This window comes from Pristiophorus japonicus, chromosome 3, assembly GCF_044704955.1.
Source record: "Pristiophorus japonicus isolate sPriJap1 chromosome 3, sPriJap1.hap1, whole genome shotgun sequence".
Classification (NCBI taxonomy): domain Eukaryota; kingdom Metazoa; phylum Chordata; class Chondrichthyes; family Pristiophoridae; genus Pristiophorus; species Pristiophorus japonicus.
In genome coordinates this window covers 306,003,074-306,026,615 of record NC_091979.1, presented here as the reverse complement: position 1 = coordinate 306,026,615, position 23,542 = coordinate 306,003,074, and the positions used below count along the sequence as shown (strand labels likewise).

The 23,542-nt window shown below is 48.7% G+C and overlaps 1 protein-coding gene across 1 annotated transcript in view; it reads right to left on the bottom strand.

The window, feature by feature from the left end:
* Window positions 1–23,542, bottom strand: part of ank3b (ankyrin 3b) — a 614,562-nt gene that overhangs the window by 175,528 nt on the left and 415,492 nt on the right. The window contains exons 18-24 of the mRNA XM_070876860.1: window positions 21,293–21,490; window positions 19,514–19,612; window positions 18,256–18,354; window positions 18,045–18,143; window positions 9,259–9,357; window positions 9,014–9,086; window positions 7,597–7,659 (exon numbers count right to left, since the gene is read on the bottom strand). Of these exons, the coding sequence (XP_070732961.1) occupies window positions 7,597–7,659; window positions 9,014–9,086; window positions 9,259–9,357; window positions 18,045–18,143; window positions 18,256–18,354; window positions 19,514–19,612; window positions 21,293–21,490 (730 nt within the window). The remainder of the gene's footprint in view (window positions 1–7,596; window positions 7,660–9,013; window positions 9,087–9,258; window positions 9,358–18,044; window positions 18,144–18,255; window positions 18,355–19,513; window positions 19,613–21,292; window positions 21,491–23,542) is intronic.

Genomic DNA, 23,542 nt, shown 5'->3' with positions numbered 1-23,542 from the left:
TGAGTCCCTTACTATTTAAAAATCTGTCTATCTCCACCTTAAATATATTCGATGAGTTGGATGTACTGGCCGATAAGCTCAGGAATGCTCCAAACACAAGCTGCAGATGTAGGAGGGCAGGTAGCTAGCCAATCAGAATTTAGGATGCAGCATTCCTGTGATTAAAAACCCGCTGGATCCTGGTACTACCCCTGGCCCCAGTGGTCAATCCACCTGAGATTCACCCTCCCGCACCACAAGGATTTTGTACCCTGTATGTACTGTGCCACGAACAAGCCAAATCTAGCAAAAGTAAACTCGATCTATGTCACAGCTGCTTCCAATATCTTATATTAGGTAAAAATATACTCCATTTTTGTAACTTCAATACACAAAATGTTATTGTGCTGATCACACAGGGGATGAAATTCCTGCCTTTTCTTAGCTAGTAATAAAGTAGGCATGAGTATAAAGTGATGGATGGCAGATAGAAATTGAAATTCACCCATGTTTAATACTGCTCCAACTATTCCTACCGCTTCAAAAAAGATTAATACACAATGAACGGCAAAGGAAAAAGACAATTCCTGTTTGTTGAGGTCATTCCGGATGAATATTGGGAACATTCCACAGTTGTTCAGTCAAATTGAAAAGTGTTTTACTTCAGGTCAGAGCCGATATTAGAGAGCTGAATGAACAGGAAGATTTTGAAGCATCGCTACAGCAGTGACTGAAGTAAATAATGCATGATTTGTTTTTAGTTGGTGTGTTGGCCATTGGCAGGTATATCACAGTGGAACAGGGTAGTTCAGTCAAAACTGGAGATATATATCTCAAGCAGTTGAGTAACACAACTTGTGGCCGCATCAGGCAACCGCCTAGCTGCAGGAAACATAGAAGGGGCGTTACCTATATTTGCAGCGGAACCAAATGGACCAACCACTTGTCCATTATCATCATCATCGGCAGAACCTCGGAATCAAGGAAGACTTGCTTCCACTCTTAAAATGAGTTCTTAGGTGGCTGAACAGTCCATTACGAGAACCACAGTGCTGTGGATGATGGCCTGGTCGAGGATGCTAATGTTGGTACGCCTGTCCTCCCAGGGGATTTGTAGGATCTTGCGGAGACATCGTTGGTGGTATTTCTCCAACGACTTGAGGTGTCTACCGTACATGGTCCGTGTCTCTGAGCCATACAGGAGGGTGGGTATTACTACAGCCCTGTAGACCATGAGCTTGGTGGCAGTTTTGAGGGCCTGGTTTTCAAACACTTTTCCTCAGGCGGTCGAAGGCTCCATTAACTCCACTGGACAGTCCAGTGGCAATGGGCGTATGTGTCAGCCCTGGTACAGTTGATAGCACCCTCGCCTCTGAGTCAGAAGATTGTGGTTTCAAGATCTACTCCAGAGACTAAAGCTCAAAAATCTAGGCTGACACTCCAGTGCAGTATTGAGGGAGTGCTACACTGTTGGAGGTGCCATCTTTCGGATTAGTGTTAAATCGAGGCCCCATCTGCTCTCTCAGGTGGACATTAAAGATCCCATGCATTTTTTCAAAGGAGAGCAAGGGAGTTATCTCCGGTGTCCTATCCAATATTTATTCCTCAATCAACATCACTAAAACAGATTATCTGGTCATTATCACATTGCCATTTGTGGGAGTTTGCTTTGAGCAAATTGGCTGTCGCGTTTCCCACATTACAACAGTGACTACACTGGCTGTAAAGTGCTTTGGGACGTCCAGTGGTCGCATGTCTTTCTTGCTTTCTTTCTTGCCTCTGAGTCAGAAGACCGTGGGTTCAAGTCCCACTCCAGAGACTTGAGCAAATACTCCAGGTTGACACTCCAGTCTTTATCATCATAGGCAGTCCCTCAAAATTGAGGAAGACTTGCTTCCACTCTAAAAGTGAGTTTTCAGGTGACTGAACAGTCCAATACGGGAATTACAGTCTCTGTCACAGGTGGGACACACAGTCATTAGATGAAAGGGTGGGTGGAGAGTCTGGTTTGCCGCACGCTCATTCCGTTGCCCGCGCTTGTTTTCTGCTTTTTCTCGGCGACAAGACTCGAGGTGCTCAGCGCCCTCCACTTAGGGCGGTCTTTTGCCAGGGACTCCCAGGTGTCGGTGGGGATGCCGGACACTCCATTATTCATTATTCAAAGAGGTGCAGGTAAAGTCTCCCCAATATTTATCTTGGGCCAATATTTATTCCTCAACCAGCATCACTAAAATAAATTATCTGCTCTTTATCACTTTGCTGTTAGTGGGACTTTGCTGTGTGCAAATTGGCTGCTGAGTTTCCTACGCTTCCACAGTGACTACACTTCAAAAGTACTTAATTGTCTGTAAAGCACTTTGGGACTTCCTGAGATGTGAAAGGCACCATATAAATGCAAATTTTTTCAAAGGCCACTATTACCTGTCCCCCTCTTGACTTTAACTCCACCAGGGACATCTCAGAAGTTCGACCTCTTTCTCTGATCACCTTTTGGAGAGTTGACGCTTAATTTTTTGCGCCAGGCATGAATTACAGGCCACAAGATATACTGAAAGTGAATGAAATTTGTTAAACATTGCAGTGCTCGCAGTGGATGTATGCAATGGGTTTTCACTATGCCTAGAGAGTGGATTTCCCACAACGGTCATAGAGGCGACAGGAATGGTGTGGCGCACAATTTGCTCCAATCAGAAATCACCAGCTTCCATCGAGCCCCAGTTTCGGTGAGGGATACTAATGAATCTACACAGAGCCTGGTCAAAGTTTGGCTTGACAGTGCTGTAAGATCGAACAGCTGGGGGCTTGGGAGTTCCAGCACAGGTGCAACAATTTGAAGAGTTGCACCAGGCACTGAATTTGCCGTTCAATCAACTACAACTTCTTAGGTGATGGAGCCTGTGTCGAGGAAAAACTGCACGGCTTGCCGGCTTGGAGCTGTTGCTGCAATAGGTGTACCAAAAGTTGGGCATTTCCCTGTTTGGCAGGGTATCCCCCCAGAGGAGTGCCTGAGAGGCTATGACAGCCACCATGAATGCCATGGATTTGCAGACGGAAGCAGGTACACATGAACATTTAGTTCCTCCAAAGAATTTGTCAAGAGACACGACTCCATATCAAGCAGATGGGCAAAATACGCAAGCTAGAGGGTGCCCTCAAACAGTTACAGGTTGACCTTGGTTGCAGTCAGACATCTATACACCATTGTTTAACATGCGCGCACACACGGCAGCTGCAAATTACATATGGAACACTTCTGGCACTGCCATCTTTAAAGGGTACCCTGAAGAAATTCTTCCAATGAGACCCCAGTGCGTGATACACGTTCAAATACTCACACATGTTGGGATGCAAGATGAGCATTTGTACCTGCTCTTCAAACTTCCAACCTCTCAACTCTACTTCTCTGCTCACAGGGCAAGTTGGCTTATAACTGGAGGAAGCAGGAGGCATACTCTTCAATTTTAAGCCTGTGGGTGATTGTTCTGTCAAAATCACTGGGAATGAGAAAAGGTGAAGCCAGTAGGCTGGCTCAAAGCTAAGGGTAAGTATCTTTCTGTTATTTCTTCTCCCCCAATTCACTCTCATCTGGACACACTCAAGCACAAGACCCATGGCACAAAGTGTACTGCCATGCAAGGACAATTTGAAGAGGTACCAGCGTTCCTCCTTTTAGTTCACCAGATATCACTGAAGAACCAGCTGCTGCTTTCAGGGCTGCAGAAGAAGCCAGCACTTGCTCCACCTGGTACAAGCACCAGAACAGATACATCCATCCTAGTGAGGAGGGTGCACCAGGTGAATCATAGAGTACAAATGAGGAGGAACACGCAGCGACAGTAGTGCAGCAGCGAGAAACCGCTGGTTGGTAGGCTACCTCACCTCAATTCCTTATCTTCAGAGTCCATGGATTCAGACATCATGGGGCCTGTATACAAAAGGTTTCTATCTAAGCACAATTGTTATCTGGAGTCATTTGGTGCCACGCATGACGCTCTGCAAGATCTGGCGTCTGTGGAGAATTCCATGACCCACATCTGTGCAGTAATGCACAGCCCCTTATTAGAACTGCCGTCCATCATGGAGGCTGCAAACAATCTGCTGCTGAATCCTGAGTGACACAGGTCTTAAGTGCAGTCCATCGCATGTATTCTGAGAGCTCACACTGCTGCTATAGAGAACTTGGGTTCCAGCACACAGCTGACTTCCTTTTCTCCCTCGGAGGTCCTGGGGGGATCAGTTTGAGGGAGCCATAGAAAATAGGTGCAGGAGCCATTACACGGGGCTTCTATGCAACCCAGAGGTTTCCCACACACATCAGTGACAGGCTGAGGGAGTGCCCAGCAGCGGGGCACGGTTGGAGTAGGCACTATTGAGGATGCCGTCTTTCAGGGAGATGCCATATCCTGGCCTCCAATGACGCAAGGAATACCGGACAGCATCAGTACCAGGAGTATCCTTTGCCAGGATCACTTGGAGCTGATGGTTTTCATAGGCAGCACTTGTGGAGAGTGGTGTGATGGCAAGACGTGATGAGGGCGTGTCCACCAGATGAGTGCCAATCGCTGCTGTTGTGTACACAATGAATGGCACTGCAAAGGATTTCTCTGGTATGCCTTGTATATTTCACGCAGCTAAGCAGTTGGCAGTTGCAACCACTTCCTCCAACTGTTGGTGGCCATTCCTTTACCATGCCTACTGATTTGTTGGAGAATAAAACAGTGACAACAACTCGTACTTTAATGTACTAAGACATCCAAAGGCGTTTCACAGTAGCAGGACCAGACAAAAATATTGACACTGAGCCATATTAGGACAGGTGGTGAATAGCATGGTGAAAGTGGTAGACTTTAAGGATCAACTTAAAGGAGAGGTAGAAGGGCAGAGAGATTTAGGGGGAATTTCAGAGCTTAGGGCCTGGACGGCTGAAGGCACGACCACCAACGGTAGGGTGAAGGAAGTCAGGGATGCGCAAGAGATCAGAATTGGAGGAACACCTTTTGGAGCTTTTCGGCGAAAACGGCAGCAATATGTGAAAATGACCGTTTTCGCTGCACCACTAATTTCAGGCCGAACTTTCAGCACTTGGTGTCTGCGACAGGTAAGGGAGGCGTTGCACAAGCATTTGCAACGCAAAAACGCGCTCACCAATTTTAGTTCGGCTGCGAGAGAGGCCTTTGGAGGAGGAAAAACAAAAACAAAAATTCAAAAAACATTCCAAAAACATTACCAAGACCCTAAACTAACTAATCACTGCAAAAAAAATTTAAAAATAAAAACTTTAACTTACCTTTTTTGCAGGTTTTCCTACTTACTGCTGCTGGCAGGGCTGCGCTGACAGGTATCGGTATTCTGGGCAAGGCGGATGGGTCAGGTGAGTGCCAAAATTCAGACGGTAACGCAATTTGCTTCGTTACACGTCCAGCGCAGCTCTCCCCGGCGGTACCTCCCATCGCCGCCGTAAACAAGGAGCCGAGGATCCCGCCCAGGCTTTGCAACTGGGTTTTCGCTGTGGAGGGTCACAACGTGCGAAACCTGGTCGCAAACCACCCAAAAATACAGCTGAGGGTTGTTGGAGGTTACAGTGATAGGGAGGGGCAAGGCTGTATGGGGATTTATGTCTATGATGTCCTTCCTTCATGGTTGTCTGTAATCACTTTCCACGTGAATTGAAGCCAAAGCCTCTGTAGCAGCAGTGTGAACATTCAAGAGAGATGCTCCTGGTTTAAACTACGACCTACAAATCCAAGGTCCCCTCTGAAATGTTGCCGTTGCTCATAGAAAATAGGTGCAGGAGTAGGCCATTCGGCCCTTCGAGCCTGCACCACCATTCAATATGATCATGGCTGATCAGTGACTGACTCCTGCGGAAATTACTCCATGACATCACTCTGTAAATTCTTTCCAGCGGTACATGCTTGCTCCGATCATGTTTTGTACGATACAATTTCCATAACCCAACTGTTTCATTTTTAATACCTTACTTGCAAGATTGTTAACATATATACCGTTCTGTTGCATGCTGCGTTGCAGAAATATATTCACGTCTTACCTCTTTGCTCTTCTTTAAGTCATTCAACATTTTTCCCCACTTCAATCTGGATCCTTGCAGCCATGGACAACATGTGTCTCGGTGACATATTCCCGTGCTTGCCCCCATCATTGCCCATTTGGAAGCCACCCCCTCTCACCAAAATTGTTGTGGTGACACTCCATACCAGAGTGTGCCAGAAATAGCTGCACCTCATCACTCGAACGAGGTCCGCTGTGTTGCCACTGAGCTATTCCCCAGCACACTCCACAGCTGGGTTAACAAGCTTTCTGACATTTACATTGGCTAAGTGGTTCGCTAAGTGGGTTAAAACATGCATTCCTGCAATTTCATTAGCAATTCATGAACCTCAACAAAAACAGTTGATCCATTTTTTCAGGTGTGGCGTGAATTAAAGTTTGCAATTTGGCAAATTCTGTGCACCTACCTTATCCTTCCAAACCACCATCAGGTTCCTTACTGTGATTCTAGAACTAATAGCCCTGTATCTCCTTTCCTAGTACCAGTTTATTCAGCCCTTTCGCCACCTATCCGGGTTTTTTGTTCTACCACTCCTGCTGGAACTCCACAGTTCTATCATCTTCTTTAAAAAAGTTGCCTAATTTCCAATTTTCCTCTGATACCCTTAAATATATCCCCTCATCCTTGAATCCTGTGCCTGACAGAAGAGCTTACTTGGATCCAAATTTGCCACACCCCCAAAAATCCTGAGGACCTCTTTCAACCCCCCACCCCCATTAACCTACTTTGCAGTCAGTGAAGTCCCATAGAGGATAATCTTTCTTCATGACCCAGCCCTCGCTTTTCAGCCTCTGAAGTCCCCCCAATGATTGCACTTGCGGATCTAGGAGTAGAAATTGGAACTCAATGTGCCTGTGTTACAGGCGTGAAAAAGGCGCAATGAGGGCCAATTTCCAAGGACACCTGAAAGACGTCCAACCCTAAATTGGGTCAGACCATTATTCAGGTGTCCCTGCTGGCCAGCTAAAAATGGTGTTAGGTCCCTCACCTATGTAAATCAGAGATCTAGCATCTGTTTTAGGCCCCTTTGCAGAAATATAATTGTGATGGGTAACATCAGAACACTGGGTTTCAGTCAGCTTGAGCCTGCGAGAATCACTTTCAAATCCGTGTTATGTAATTTCACTTTTCCAAAAACACTTTCTAATGAGCAAAGTGAACATTGGTAGTTTATCTAAAGGGAAATTGGAAGCATAACTTTTCAAAAGAAATATCCATAAGTACAGTCTTTTCTGCACACATCTTTACAGAAAGAAGTGTGGAGTTAATGTTCAACTGTAACGATCTGCTTGAATATATAGGTTTGTTAGGACTGCAGTTACAGTTTCCCCAGAAATAAAGCTCACCCCACACCACCAAGCAGTCTGGTCGGCTCACACTCAGTAAGACCCCAACCCTCCACACATTCAGATTAAGGGTTTATGTTGTTTCAGGCAAAGCAAGCAGGACCTGGGCAGCCAGAATGGACATGGTGTCAGTCGTTAGTAACGATTTCAAACACGGAAGCATTACATTGTTAAACCATCACAGCAATAAAGAACAAATACCTTCATCGCCATCTGACAAATACTCGGCTTCACTGACAATTTCAGGAACATTGGCTTTACGAACTGTGTGGTTTGAATAAAGATCATGATATTACCAAATCGTTCCGGCCGTTTACTAAAATATAAGACTGGGTGTCAATGGAAATCACAGAATGCAGTGTGTTCAAAGAAGAAAGTATTAATTGGCTTTAACATTGGGCTAAGGATACTTTAGAAAACACAGGTTGTTCCTCCAAAGGGTTACTGGAAATTTTGAAGGAATATCTTAAATATCAAGGTCACCAACAAAGACTTCAGAGTGGAAGTTGCAAATTATGTGGCAGAGAGACATACACGGGGAAAGGACCCATACCAGGAAAGAGGATAAAGGAGAAATATTCAGGAAACAAGGAAGAAAGAAGGGCAGAGAGACAGGGACATACAGAGAAAGAGGGAGAGGGACAAGGACATAGAGAAAGAGAGGTACAGGGACATAGAGAAAGAGAGGTACAGGGGTACAAAGAAAGAGAGACGGACACGGAAAGAGAGATACTGGGACACGGAGAAAGAGACAGGGACATATAGAAAGAGAGGGGCAGGGATGCACAAACCGAGAGACAGGGACAAGGATCGAGAGAGAGGGGCATGTGGAGAACGGAGGGGGTGGGGTGGGCTGGGTGGAGAGGGGCACTTGAGAACGGGGGGACAGGAGCAGGTGGAGGGACAGGAGGGGAGGCGACTTGAGATAACCTTCTCAGCAGGTCACTCTGAGCATAAGAGACGGAAAGTTTTCCTCCCCCCCGCCCCAAAGTCACAGCTTTTTGTGGAGTACACTCTCACAGTTGCTGGCAGTTGGCCACTATTTGGCTGAATATGGCCATTTCTGATGTGTGAGCCTGGACAGCAAGCCTTGCCATGCTATTTGAATGAGTTCTTGCCCAACATCCGCAGGCTTATATTGTCCAGCAGTGATCACTGAATAGCCACCAGCGTGGGATTGATGGCTAATTTTCCCTTCCTCAGGCCAGGGGTGCTGAGGCCTAGTGTACCCACCCACTACTGGAGATCAGCTGAATCAGCACAGGCTGGAGAATGGACCAGGCTCCTCCTGATCTGGCACAGTGCAGTGCATTTGATGATACAGTTTCAACCTGTATGTTCATCATTTCGAAATCGAAATGATAATGCTGCCTTAGTGATACAGGGTATTATGGTCTGTTCTTGAAAGGGAAACATAAGGGAATAAAGCCTCACGTAGAATAATACATAATTTCTTTACTTATAACAAGTCTCTAGGAACCTGTGTGGGGTAAATCACTGAGAACACAATACCAATTGGGAAAATGCAAATCAGAAATTGGGCTACACACAAAAATGCCCCCTTATAGGTCAGCAGGAATAGGTTTAGAAACGAACATTTCAAGGTTATTTCCTTTACCTTCATCATCAGATACATCCAGAACCTCGTTCATAGTTTCAGGGACGTTTAGTTTATGCTTTTCTGTCACGGACTGCGGAAAAAGACAGTGTTTTAGAGACAGTCAGGAGACACTTCAGATCAGATTCATTGTTTACTATTAAACTGCATCATTTAAGGTAGTACTGTATTGATAACAAAATGCCAGTCCAATGTCATTATGGTACAAAGACATAAAAGGTAAGCGAGACTAAAAGTGAATTTACCATTGTGGTCGTCAAGGTTTCCTCAGTAACCACCTTCAACGTATCAACCACCGAGATATAACCCAGCCGCTTAGCAATGGCCAAAGCAGTATTCCCGTTCTAAAAGAGAAGCAACAGATAACACTTCACAATAGAGAAAACATTACCGTTTATATGACTACAATGGAAACAACAGTGATCTTAACACCGAGGAATCAGCTTTTGGGATTACAGTCCTGAAAAATATCAGCATCTCTTTAAAAGTCGACTGACAAACTCACAGAATGGCCTGAATCTGAAGCGTAAAAGGATGATATAAAAACAGAAATTGCTGGAAATCTCAGCAGGTCAGGCAGCATCTGTAGAGAGGAAGGTTTCCCTTTCCCCCACCTCAATGTGGTTTTTCTGTTGAGAAACATTGGGCTAGAACATTCACTTTTTTTCCCTGTTTAACGCCCACTTAACACCCATTTTACCGCTGAAATGACGTATAACGCTCATATAACGCCCACTTTGGCACAAAATGGAAACTGGCGGGCATTTTTCAGAAACTTATTGCCGAGCGTTACTTTCCCCATGTACTTAACGGCGAGAAAAAAATATTACCGCCCGCCCACTTTTTGGGGGTGGAAATCAGCAGGATGGACAAATTCAACGCTCATAATATCGCCGGGCGTTATTTTCCACACGGAATTAACGCCGAGATTCAATATTAATGCCCGCCCACTTTTTTGTCGTAAAGAGCATATTTACCCAAACGAGCGGCCATGGAGATCGGCCATCGTCAATTTCACCAGCTAGCACACATATCGCCCACAATATCGCTTGCTCAAAAAAACGGCCACAAAAAGTGGAACTAACTGGAACGAATCACAGCGTTATGGACGCCATCATGTAGATCACATGCCGCGTCCTTTAAAAGGCTGCTGTGCTTCAACCTTGGCGGAGTTCGGATGTACTCTGCAGGTCGTTGGAGTTGATGTGAACATCTCTGAAAACATCTTGACCACACTGTGACTGATTGGAATTGAAGAGTTGTGCTCATCGGGACATTCCTTGTTTGTGTGCAATCGGTGGCAGAGAGCTACTGCAATGGGTCCTGTCCTTTCTCACCCACTCTTGGTGACCAAATACATGCAGCAGACTCGACATCGCCGAAGGAACGCTCCACTGCATTATGTGCCCAATGTAAGACGTGACAGACAAACCAGATGTCAGGAGGATCAGACATTACACCCCCCGCAAGTACAAGGAGAAGCATTCTTACCTTGACTTGCCCAACACCACCTGCCTTCGGAGACTGCGCTTCCATAAAGAGGTTATCACTGAGGTATGCTAGCTGATAAGGGCAGATCTGCAGCCTGCCAGCACCATCAGAACTGCACTGTCCGTCGAGGTCAAAGTCACCGCGGCACTGTCATTCTATGTCTCGGGTTCTTTTCAGGCCATAGCTGGCAACATTTGCGGACATTCTCAGCATGCCACACATCGCTGCATTAGACAGGTCACTGAAGCCCTGTTCGCACGCAGGAGGGACTTGATCAGCTTCCCTATGACCAGGGAGGCACAGTATGAGAGGGCTCTAGGTTTCTCCAGAATTGTAAACTTCCCCAAGTGCAGGGAGCAATAGACTGTACGCATGTCATGATGCGGGCACCTTTTCAGGATGGGGCTGAGGTTTTCAGGAATGGCAAAGGATTTCACTCCCTGAATTTCCAGCTGGTTGTCGACCACCAGCAAAATATTCCGGCAGTGAATGCTCAATTTCTGGGCAGCATCCATGATGCACACATCCTGCATGACAGCACTGTATCTGACTTGTTTAACAATGAGCCACAAGGTCAATGCTGGCTGCTTGGGGACAAAGGATATGGCCTCACCATCTGGCTGATGACCCCACTGGGTGACACCCACACCGAGGCCGTGAGGCAATACAATGAGAGCCACAGAACAACTCGCAATATCGTGGAAAAAACCATTGGAGTGCTGAAGCAGCGCTTCAGATGCCTGGACCACTCAGGAGGCGAGCTCCAATACCACCCTGAGCAGGTAGCTCAATTCGTGGTGGTCTGCTCCATGCTACACAACTTGGCTACTAGGAGGGGACAAGAATTGCCTGATGAGTCTGACAGTCCACCTCACCAGAGGGAGGAAGAGAAGGACGAGGAGGCGGATGCTGATATCGGGCCAGACAATCAGGCTGATGCTGAAGCCATGCTCCCGCCTCACTGTAGACCACATGAAAGGGCCCATGGTGGCATGATAGCTGCAAGAGCCTTACGTCAGGAGTTCATCAATGATCGCTTTGCCTGACAGAACGTTGGTGTTATTTCCAAGGCTGACACACTGCTGGGTGTGCAGGTCATACCTCAATGGTGGACATCATTTTGGTGACAGTTAAAGTTTACGTTGATTGAAGTTAAGTGTGATTATACCCTTTGATGTTAAGGAATCACCAGCGTGTAATGGTGCAGCTATCTGAGCCAATGTGCTGTAAGGTTTTGTTAAATAAAAAAACATTTAAACTGAATATTAGTCTGAAATCATCAGTATTTCCGTACAAACCAACCCTTCCCACATCCCGCCCTCCCCGCTTCTCGTCCCCACCTCTACCCCTTCCCCTTACCCGCCTGACTCCAAGCTGCCTGGCCGAGGAGGTCCTCAGGCGATGCTTCATTGGGTGGGGGTGGGGGGAAGGGGGGGGAAGGTGGTGGTGGGGGGAGGGCGATGGTGACGACCGAGGTGCTGCTTTGACGGATACAGGAGAGGACGGTCCCGAGGTGGGAGCGTGCTCCAAGCCAGAAGCAAGATGTTGCTGCTGGCTCTCATGTGGTTGGCAATGGGGGTGCGTCAGTGTGGTGATCCGGGACCACTGGGAGCCCTCTGCCACCAGTGTTCCTGGCTACCAGCTCGAGGGCCTCTTCCATCCCTTCCATTTTATATGTTATTCGTTGGACAAAAACTCAGTGCCAACAATGTTCTTGGTGCTTAGTGGGCTTTTTGCTGCTGGTGAATCTCCCTTGTGCCTCCTACAACAGCTAAACAAGCACACACCACAGCCACACACGCTTTCAGTGCCTCTGAGCTCCCTCTCTCTCTGTCTCCTCTTCTGCGCATGTCATGGTGACCCTTGACCTCCAGAATCTTGGGAATCGAGCGTTGCCATGCCGTTGCTAAGGACGGCCACACTTTATGGCAGAAGGTCAGAAAAATTTTACGCTACCGCCCATTTGATATCGCTTGCGGTAACGGCCATTTTCAAAAATGTAAACTAGGTGTTTTGAGAATGGGCGAGAAGCCGGCGATCTGAAAACCCTTTTTTACCGCCCACGCCAGAAATAACGCCCATTTTTGGGCGATAAGCCCAAAAGTGGGGGTTCTAGCCCATTGACTTTTTTCTTCTACATATTCTAATCTTTCTTAGTTGTGCATGGGTAGAGTTTGTGAAAGAGAGTGTATAAGAGAGTGAGAGACACAGACAGAATGAGAGAGAGCATTAAAGAGGAAGTGAGATAGTATGTAAGTGTGTAAGAGAGACGTGTAAGAGAGAGTGTGCCTTGCTTGCTCATTGAACTCACAAAAACAGGACACAGAAATTGTCCCATCACTGTGTTTTCTTCTTTTTTCAGCTGTTTCTTCAATATATGTTTAAACACCAACATACTGGCTCCATATAAATATCCATATTCCTTTCATGCTATTTACAAAACATCTGCTCATTTTCCATACTTTCACCATAGGCAGTCCCTCGAAATTGAAGAAGACTTGCTTTCACTCTAAAAGTGAGTTCTCAGGTGACTGAACAGTCCAATACGGGAATTACAGTCTCTGTCACAGGTGGGACAGACAGTCGTTGAAGGAAAGGGTGGGTGGGGAGTCTGGTTTGCCGCACGCTCCTTCTGCTGTCTGCGCTTGATTTCTGCATGCTCTTGGCGACGAGACTCAAGGTGCTCAGCGCCCTCCCTCTTCCTCCACTTTGGGTGGTCTTTGGCCAGGGACTCCCAGGTGTCGGTGGGGATATTGTATTTTATCAAAGATGCTTTGAGGGTGCCCTTGAAACATTTCCTCTGCCCACCTGGGGCTCGCTTGCCATGTACGAATTCCGAGTAGAGCGCTTGCTTTGAGGGTCTTGTGTCAGGGCATGCGAACAATGTGGCCCACCCAATGGAGCTCATCGAGTGTGGTCAGTGCTTCGATGCTGGGGATGTTGGCCTGATCGAGGACGCTAACGTTGGTGCTTCTGTCCTCCCAGGGGATTTGCAGGATCATTGATGGTACTTCTCCAGCGATTTGAGGTGTCCACTGTATATGGTCCACATCTCTGAGCCATACAGGAGGGCGGGTATCACTACAGCCCTGTAGACCATGAGCTTGGTGCCAGACTTGAGGGCCTGATCTTCGAATTCTCTCTTCCTCAGACAGCTGAAGGCTGCGCTGGCACACTGGAGGCGGTGTTGAATCTCATCGTCGATGTCTGCCCTTGCTGATAATAGGCTCCCGAGATATGGAAAGTGGTCCACCTTGTCCAGGACATACTTTATCTGACTTTATCCATACTTTAGATTGACGTGCACTACTTTTAGTGAGTCTGCATGTGTGCAACATCCCAAACCATGTGCCTTTTTAAAAAAAGAAAATGAGTCTTTGGTTTAAAAAACAAGTTGAGGGAGGCTGTGCCCTCGGGTTGCTGCATCACCAACAGTGAGCACGGTTTGGAGAGTTAGGTCTGTAGTGGAGTTAAGAATATCTTTGATCCTTGCTTCCATCCAGTGAGACTTCATATGAGGAGCACATCACTGAATGTGCCGTTTTGTGAATGACTGTTTGGGTGTCTCTAACTAAGGTTGCCTTTTAAGAGAGTTTTGATCTGAATACCGTGCATTACATTTATAAATTCCCGATAAACGGGTGGCTGTTACACCAATGTCCTGCACGCCAACACGTTTGCAAAGCGCCCAGAGATGGCATCTGCCTACATTACATCTGGCATGCTGCCCATTCTAGAGTGCTGTGGCATCAGTTATTAATGAAGCATCTAACGCACAGCTGCAAGATTTTACTGCTTCAGAGACTGAGCACACCAGTAGTGTATCAGTCACAATCGTCACTGTAACAGGTATCATCTGCCAATATAGAGCGGAGGTCAGAAAGACACAGTCCGTGTGTCAGTCAGACATGGGCCATATGGCATACACCAGCCAGATAATGTTTGGGGGGGTACACCAGTCAGATACAGGGGGGCACACCAGTCAGATACAGGGGGGCACACCAGTCACATTCAGGGGGGCACACCAGTCACATTCAGGTGGGCACACCAGTCAGATTCAGACGGGCACACCAGTCAGATTCAGGGGGGCACACCAGTCACATTCAGGGGGGGCACACCAGTCAGATTCAGGGGGACACACCAGTCAGATACAGGGGGGCACACCAGTCAGATACAGGGGGGCACACCAGTCAGATACAGGCAGTACACCAGTCAAATACAGGGGGGCACACCAGTCAGATACAGGGGGACACACCAGTCAGATACAGGGGGGCACACCAGTCAGATACAGGGGGGCACACCAGTCAGATACAGGGGGTTACACCAGTCAGATACACGGAGGCACACCAGTCAGATACAGGGGGGTACACCAGTCAGATACAGGGTGGCACACCAGTCAGATACAAGGGGGTACACCAGTCAGATACACGGGGGCACACCAGTCAGATACAGGCAGTACACCAGTCAGATACAGGGGGGCACACCAGTCAGATACAGGGGGGGCACACCAGTCAGATACAGGGGGACACACCAGTCAGATTCAGGGGGGCACACCAGTCAGATACAGGGGGACACACCAGTCAGATACAGGGGGGCACACCAGTCAGATACAGGGGGCACACCAGTCAGATACAGGGGGGCACACCAGTCAGATACAGGCAGTACACCAGTCAGATACAGGGGGGCACACCAGTCAGATACAGGGGGGCACACCAGTCAGATACAGGGGGGCACACCAGTCACATTCAGGGGGGCACACCAGTCAACATTCAGGGGGGCACACCAGTCACATTCAGGGTGGCACACCAGTCACATTCAGGGGGGCACACCAGTCACATTCAGGGGGGCACACCAGTCAGATACAGGGGGGCACACCAGTCAGATTCAGGGGGGCACACCAGTCAGATACAGGGGGGCACACCAGTCACATTCAGGGGGGCACACCAGTCAGATACAGGGGGGCACACCAGTCAGATTCAGGGGGGCACACCAGTCACATTCAGGGGGGCACACCAGTCAGATACAGGGAGGTACACCAGTCAGATACAGGGGGGTACACCTGTCAGATTCAGGGGGGCACACCAGTCAGATACAGGGGGGCACACCAGTCAGATACAGGGGGACACACCAGTCAGATACAGGGGGGTACACCAGTCAGATACAGGGGGGTACACCAGTCAGATACAGGGGGGCACACCAGTCAGAAACAGGGGGGCACACCAGTCAGATACAGGGGGACACACCAGTCAGATACAGGGGGGCACAGCAGCCAGATTCAGGGGGCACACCAGTCAGATACAGGGGGGCACACCAGTCAGATACAGGGGGGCACACCAGTCAGATACAGGGGGGTACACCTGTCAGATACGGGGGGCACACCAGTCAGATACAGGGGGCACACCAGTCAGATACAGGGGGGCACACCAGTCAGATACAGGGGGGCACACCAGTCAGATACAGGGGGGCACACCAGTCAGATACGGGGGGCACACCAGTCAGATACAGGCAGTACACCAGTCAGATACAGGGGGGCACACCAGTCAGATACAGGGGGGGCACACCAGTCAGATACAGGGGGACACACCAGTCAGATTCAGGGGGGCACACCAGTCAGATACAGGGGGACACACCAGTCAGATACAGGGGGGCACACCAGTCAGATACAGGGGGCACACCAGTCAGATACAGGGGGGCACACCAGTCAGATACAGGCAGTACACCAGTCAGATACAGGGGGGCACACCAGTCAGATACAGGGGGGCACACCAGTCAGATACAGGGGGGCACACCAGTCACATTCAGGGGGGCACACCAGTCAACATTCAGGGGGGCACACCAGTCACATTCAGGGTGGCACACCAGTCACATTCAGGGGGGCACACCAGTCACATTCAGGGGGGCACACCAGTCAGATACAGGGGGGCACACCAGTCAGATTCAGGGGGGCACACCAGTCAGATACAGGGGGGCACACCAGTCACATTCAGGGGGGCACACCAGTCAGATACAGGGGGGCACACCAGTCAGATTCAGGGGGGCACACCAGTCACATTCAGGGGGGCACACCAGTCAGATACAGGGAGGTACACCAGTCAGATACAGGGGGGTACACCTGTCAGATTCAGGGGGGCACACCAGTCAGATACAGGGGGGCACACCAGTCAGATACAGGGGGACACACCAGTCAGATACAGGGGGGTACACCAGTCAGATACAGGGGGGTACACCAGTCAGATACAGGGGGGCACACCAGTCAGAAACAGGGGGGCACACCAGTCAGATACAGGGGGACACACCAGTCAGATACAGGGGGGCACAGCAGCCAGATTCAGGGGGCACACCAGTCAGATACAGGGGGGCACACCAGTCAGATACAGGGGGGCACACCAGTCAGATACAGGGGGGTACACCTGTCAGATACGGGGGGCACACCAGTCAGATACAGGGGGCACACCAGTCAGATACAGGGGGGCACACCAGTCAGATACAGGGGGGCACACCAGTCAGATACAGGGGGGCACACCAGTCAGATACGGGGGGCACACCAGTCAGATACAGGGGGCACATCAGTCAGAAACAGGGGGGCACACCAGTCAGATACAGGGGGGCACACCAGTCAGATACAGGGGGGTACACCTGTCAGATTCAGGGGGGCACAGCAGCCAGATTCAGGGGGCACACCAGTCAGATACAGGGGGGCACACCAGTCAGATACAGGGGGGCACAGCAGCCAGATTCAGGGGGCACATCAGTCAGATACAGGGGGCACATCAGTCAGATACAGGGGGCACATCAGTCAGATACAGGGGGGCACAGCAGCCAGATTCAGGGGGGCACACCAGACAGATACAGGGCGCTACACCATTCAGATACAGTGGGGTACACCAGTCAGATACAGGGGGGCACACCAGTCAGATACAGGGGGGCACACCAGTCAGATTCAGGGGACACACCAGTCAGATACAGGGGGACACACCAGTCAGATACAGGGGGGCACACCAGTCAGATACAGGGGGGCACACCAGTCAGATACCGGGGGGCACACCAGTCAGATACAGGGGGGCACACCAGTCAGATACAGGGGGGCACACCAGTCAGATACAGGGGGGCACACCAGTCAGATACAGGGGGGCACACCAGTCTGATATAGGGGGGTACACCAGTCAGATACCGGGGGTTACACTAGTCTGATACAGGGGGGTACACCAGTCAGATACAGGGGGGCACACCAGTCAGATACAGGGGGGCACACCAGTCAGATACAGGGGGACACACCAGTCAGATACAGGCAGTACATCATCCTTTTGTATTTTGTCAACATCAGTCATTCCAATTTTCCATTCATATCAAGTCTTTCTTAGCTCTTTGATAATTGAGGGTTGAGGAGTGAACTGCAAGACATATCCCAACTGGCACCTACTCAAAGCTGTTTGATGATACACCTTCCAGATTGTAACCTCTTATTAACCCAGGACTTTGGAAAGGAACCCGTTTGCAACTAGAGGAAAAATTTCCCCCCAAGTGATCGACTGTTACTTACCACAGTGACTTCATCTGGAGAGGCACCGTGCTGGAGCAGGATGTTTATGATGTGCGTGTGCCCTTGCTGAGCAGCCTGGTGGAGAGGGGTATACCCATTCTGTAGTAAGGGAGGAAAAGAGGATGCGTTAAGTAAGAAGGCACGGCGTGGAAAGGTTTCATTAGGTTAGAGTGAAATAAGCTGTAAACGGTGTTAGCTAAAGTGAACCAACCTTTGTCTTGGCGTTCACTTTGGAGTTATGCTGCAGGAGAAAGTTGACCATTTTCACATTCCCGTAGTGGCATGCTACATGGAGTGGAATATAACCCATCTGTAATGAAAAACCCAGCAGACTCCATTTAACCTTTCACTGGGAGATTCTTCAGATGGAAATACAACAGACAGTGCACCTCAATTGTACTGCGGGATCCTATTTTGTTTTAAATGGGTGAATGTCTCCTCTAAAATCCCTGACACGATAAGATGTTTGAAGTCACAGTGTTATCCCAGGGCTGACAAGGCAACAAAAATACAACATGCAGTCTGAGTCCATCTTAATTGAAGTCTACGATTGAACATCTCTCTCTGCCCAGTTGCCAGGTCGAAATAATCTGCAACGTTTGCCACTCACATTGTTAGTGCTGGCCGGGATGACCGGACTTTCATTTAACATAGTCACCAAGATTCTCAGAGCAAGTACGCAAATCTTACAATCGCTGTTTTGTTCCAATCAGAGCACCTTTCTCCGAGAATTTTAGCTGCGACTTGAGGTCTTCTCCATTTCCTACGCGTCCCTGGCACCAGTTCCAAGAGTAGGTTGGAATAATGGGCGGCACTAAACTCCACAGATGTTTCAGGGTTCACCATTTCCCTGCACTTTTGCGTTAGCTGTGGCTCAGTGTTTGCACTCTCGCCTCTGAATCAGAGGGTTGTGGGGTCAAGTCCCACTCCAAAGACTTGAGCACAAAATCTAGGCTGACACTCCAGTCCTGAGGGAATGCTGCACTGTTGGAGGTGTAGTCTTTAAAATGGGATGTTAAGCTGAGGTGCCCTCTCAGATGGACTTAAACAATTCCATGGCACTATTCGAAGAAGAGCAGACAAGTTATCCCTGGTGTTCTGGCTAATATTTATCCCTCAACTAACATCACTAAAACAGATTATCTGGTCATTTATTTTGTTGCTGTTTGTATGATCTTGCTGTGCACAAATTGGCTGCTGTGTTTCCTATATTATAACAGTCACTACACTTCTAAAGTTAATTAATTGGCTGTAAAGTGCATTGGTACATCCGGAGGTCATGAAAAGCGCAATATAAATTTCTTTCTTCAGATTGTGCGAACTTTTCCATCCATGAAATCTTGTAACTCCTGGACCAATGGGAGCAGGGTGATAGGAAAACAGGGCAGAAACGCCAAGGTTTTTTACATCTTTCACTGGCCACTCAGACTCAATAGAAAAACAAATAAAAAGCGGTTACAAGTCCGTACCTTGGTTTGTGGGTCAATTGCAGCTCCCTGATTAACCAGCACTTCTGCAACATTCACTCGATCCTCTTGAGCAGCCAAATGAAGCGGTGTTAGACCACTCTGTGAATCCAAGTTAGATTCGGTCAATGGTGCAGCCATCAGACTTTCAAACACAATTACCAGTTACTGTCACGCCAACTTGTGACAGTGGCCGAGGCTGCGTGCAGTAAGCTGTAAAGAACACGCATGCAATGCTGATTGTTTTCTGGTCTAATTGTGGCTCTGTGCCGATGAATATTTAATAGTGGGCCAGGATATCTATTTTCAATTGCAACACAATCACAAGGCTGAGACACAGATACAAATCACCGGGTTACTAAAATGAGACTGAAGACTTCAATCGGAGGAGCATGACCTCAATACTCAATGGGAAAAGAAAATTAGGCCAAAAACCAATTTCACCCCCATTATGTCTGGTGAAGACCTTGCCATCAGGAGGGTTTTCCTCGCATATGACGACTGGACCGGCGTGACTCTTCGTAAACAGTGCGATTATACAGTCGGCCATCTTTGATAGTTCGTGACAGCGCTGAGTGCTGAGTGGATGATTTGTGGGACAATGCACAGGTTCACTTTGTTGCACATGGGGCAGCAAGACCCAGTGCAGTCACTGGGTGGAGCAGGAGGGGGACAACTGGGCCAGGGTGCTGAGGGAAGAGTGTGATTACAGCGTGACATGGGCCGGCTTCCATTCTAGACATGGGCACAGGAATTTATCATGGAAAAAGTTGACAGGAAGTGAGCACACAGACTCAGGGGTGAAACTCAACGTCAGTGGAAACGCGAAATGGCTGGAGAGGAAAATCGGACAGGAGTACAATGGGCAGCGATCAGATACCACCCGTTGTGTGCCTCCCCGCTGATGTTGAATTTCACCCCCAAGATTTTCAGTACATTCCAGATTGATCTTCTGGATCCCCCTCCTCCCCACCATCCCCTACACTTCCGCCCCCCCCCCCCCCGCCCCCCGCCCCCCACCTCACCCTCTGATCTCCCCAACCCAGCAACATCTTTTGGCTGAAGTGAGGGCAGGAGATTGCTTCTGGTCTCCAATAATGCTGCTCTATGGGTACGCACAAGGGTAACTTTGTGATGACTATCTCCGTGTGGGGAAACACCCGGTCTCTCTACTCTACAACACCCCAGCATAATGCAACTCAAGTGGGTAACTCAGCAGAGCAGGGGTGGTGCAAGTCCATGGCACCACATGCTGGTGCTCAAACACGTTGCTGGCCCAAGTTATGCCAATCCCTCTATTCTTGTCCTCATAGTGATGCGAAACCCATGATCGATGTTTGATACTCACCCGCGTGCCTTCAAGAGGGGGCTGGCCCAGTTCCTGACTAGGTCGAAGATTGCATATATAGAAGGTAAGGAGTTTGACAGATAACACATGGTCAATGTGATCGCCTGAGGGGGTCGGAGAGGAGTTTTACAGAGTATTTTTATCCCTTTTTGCCCCTGGGTTTTTCCTTTTTTTTGCCTCACCCAGATGACGACATTGCTGTGGAGGGGAGGGGGTAGAAAGTGGCTCGTCATGATACTCCAGCCATCATGAGGGTGAGACAGGCTTGATAGACCAGCTGGTCTTGCTCCGCCCATCATTTTCGCATATTCGGAATACATTCAATGGATACGGGCTTGCAGAACAGTGCGACGGCAGAGAAAAATTCAGCCAAAAACGCAGTAATGAAAGAGCAGAAGCCGATTAACAAGGAACGAAGCTCACAGACCACCAACCTTGTTTCCCAGGTTTACATCTGCGTTCCGAGTCAGGAGCAAGGACACCATGTCGACATGCCCCTCCTGTGCGGCAAGGTGCACAGGCGTAATGCCTTGCTTGGTCACCGTGTTGGTGTCAGCACCGTATTCCAGGAGGGTCGTTGCTATGTCCATCTGATTCTTCTTGGCAGCTATGTGCAGGGGAGTGTAGCCGTTCTACAAAAGAGTCAGAGAAAGAAAAAGAAACCATGCTAACCGGTAATAAGGAGCTTCCATTAGCCGAATGTAACGTTTGCCCGTTTCTGTGCCAAAGTTGGGTTTCAGCGTTCAAAATGCGCACAGACTCTCACCGCTGAAAGGAACCAAACGCCACCAAGCCCTCTTAGTTTACCTTTCAGTACCTCTAGCAAGCATTTCTTTCATTCACACTCTTCTACACCAGTGGCTGCGAGAAGCTAGGTTTTAGGCCCCATCTGCCCTTCTCGGGGACAGGTATTATATAGGTTTGTCAACCCTGCAGGATTGCCTTGGAATATCCAGCAATTCAAGGGTAATCTCCAGGATACTGCTGCGAGCAATCCGGGAGAAAATCCTTGGGGCAATAAAAATATTTGTATTTAAAAAAAAAAACTTCTGTTTACTAACCATAAAAATATCGGAGATGGAAAAAAAATGCTGTTTGCCTGTCGGTCAAGAATCATCCAACTGGGTAACGAAGTGCCTGCTCGCTGTCCAATTCGCAAAAGGTGCCCCGCTAATGGAGACATGTTGGGCAACCAGTGGCGGGAGTGTGGGGTGGGGCAGTTGGAGGCCGGAGGTCATGTGATGATACCTCCAGGAATATATCCGCCCTAGTACTATGTAGTGCATCAAACACCAACCATCAGAATCCCCGCCTCGGTCAGTCAAGCTTCAGCTGGCCGCTCTGACAGAACCGTTTCCAAAAGCCTCAAATCTTAAATGGGTTCGAAGCTCAGAATGAATGGAGAATCTCTTTTTGTATATAAAAAAGAAAGTTATTTTTAGTTGGATGCAAAATTTTGTGTGTGTGTGTGTTTGGGTTGGGGGCGGGAGGAGAGAGTAAGGTAAACTTGAGACTTTTATTATGCTCATCATCATAGGCAGTCCCTCGAAATCGAGGAAGATTTGCTTCCACTCTAAAAGTGAGCTCTCAGGTGACTGTACAATCTAATATGGGAATAACAGTCCCTGTCACAGGTGGGACAGACAGTTGTTGAAGTAAAGGGTGGGTGGGGAGTCTGGTTTGCCGCACGCTCCTTCCACTGTCTGCGTTTGGATTCTGCATGCTCTCGACGACGTGACTCGAGGTGCTCAGCGCCCTCCCGGATGCACTTCCTCCACTTTGGGCGGTCTTGGGCCAGGGACTCCCAGGTGTCGGTGGGGATGTTGCACTTTATATCAAGGAGGCTTTGCGGGTACCCTTGAAACGTTTGCTCTGCCCACCTGGGGCTCGCTTGCTGTGTAGGAGTTCCGAGTAGAGCACTTGCTTTGGGAGTCTCGTGTCAGGCATGCGGACGATGTGGCCCGCCCAACGCAGCTGGTCGAGTGTGGTCAGTGCTTCGATGCTGGAGATGTTGGCCTGATCGAGAACACTGACATTGGTGCATCTATCCTCCCAATGTTAAATGGAGTGAGTTTTATTGGAAGCCCATTCGGGAGCTGTTTAAGTGAATTTACAAACAGTAATCAGAAAGAGTACAATTCATGTCAAGCCGCTACAGCTTCTAACTTGTGCAGATGTCATTATTATTGCTAGTCAGACTGTAAAAGCATTTAAAAAGAATAAATCTCAGTTCACTATAAATAACGTTGAAAGGAGGGCCGCCTGCTAGCATATTGTGACTAGAAGGAATCATCCCCCACGGTGCTATCTTTGCAAATTACGCCATTTTTATTCAACAGCAGCCAAAATGTTTTCGAGTGAATATCTATTACTAGCAGATATCCTGTGGCGTTGCTCATGGGTGGTCTGGAACATGCTTGTGATATTCAGCTACTGGACTGGCCTGTCACTTTAAGGCTAATACGCGGGGCCTTAAAAGGAGCAGCAATCGTGACGGGCCAACATCCAGCGGCGCCCCGACCTATGGGAGAACATCAGCGGCAGGTCAGGGCCTTAAAAAGAGCATACCACGCCAAGGAGCAGTGCAAGCTGGTCAGGAAGGCGAGGGCAGTGAAGCGGGTGACTAGATTGGACGTCATCCTAATCCAGGTCGGTGATTGGTGCATGGGCAGGTACATCAGGGG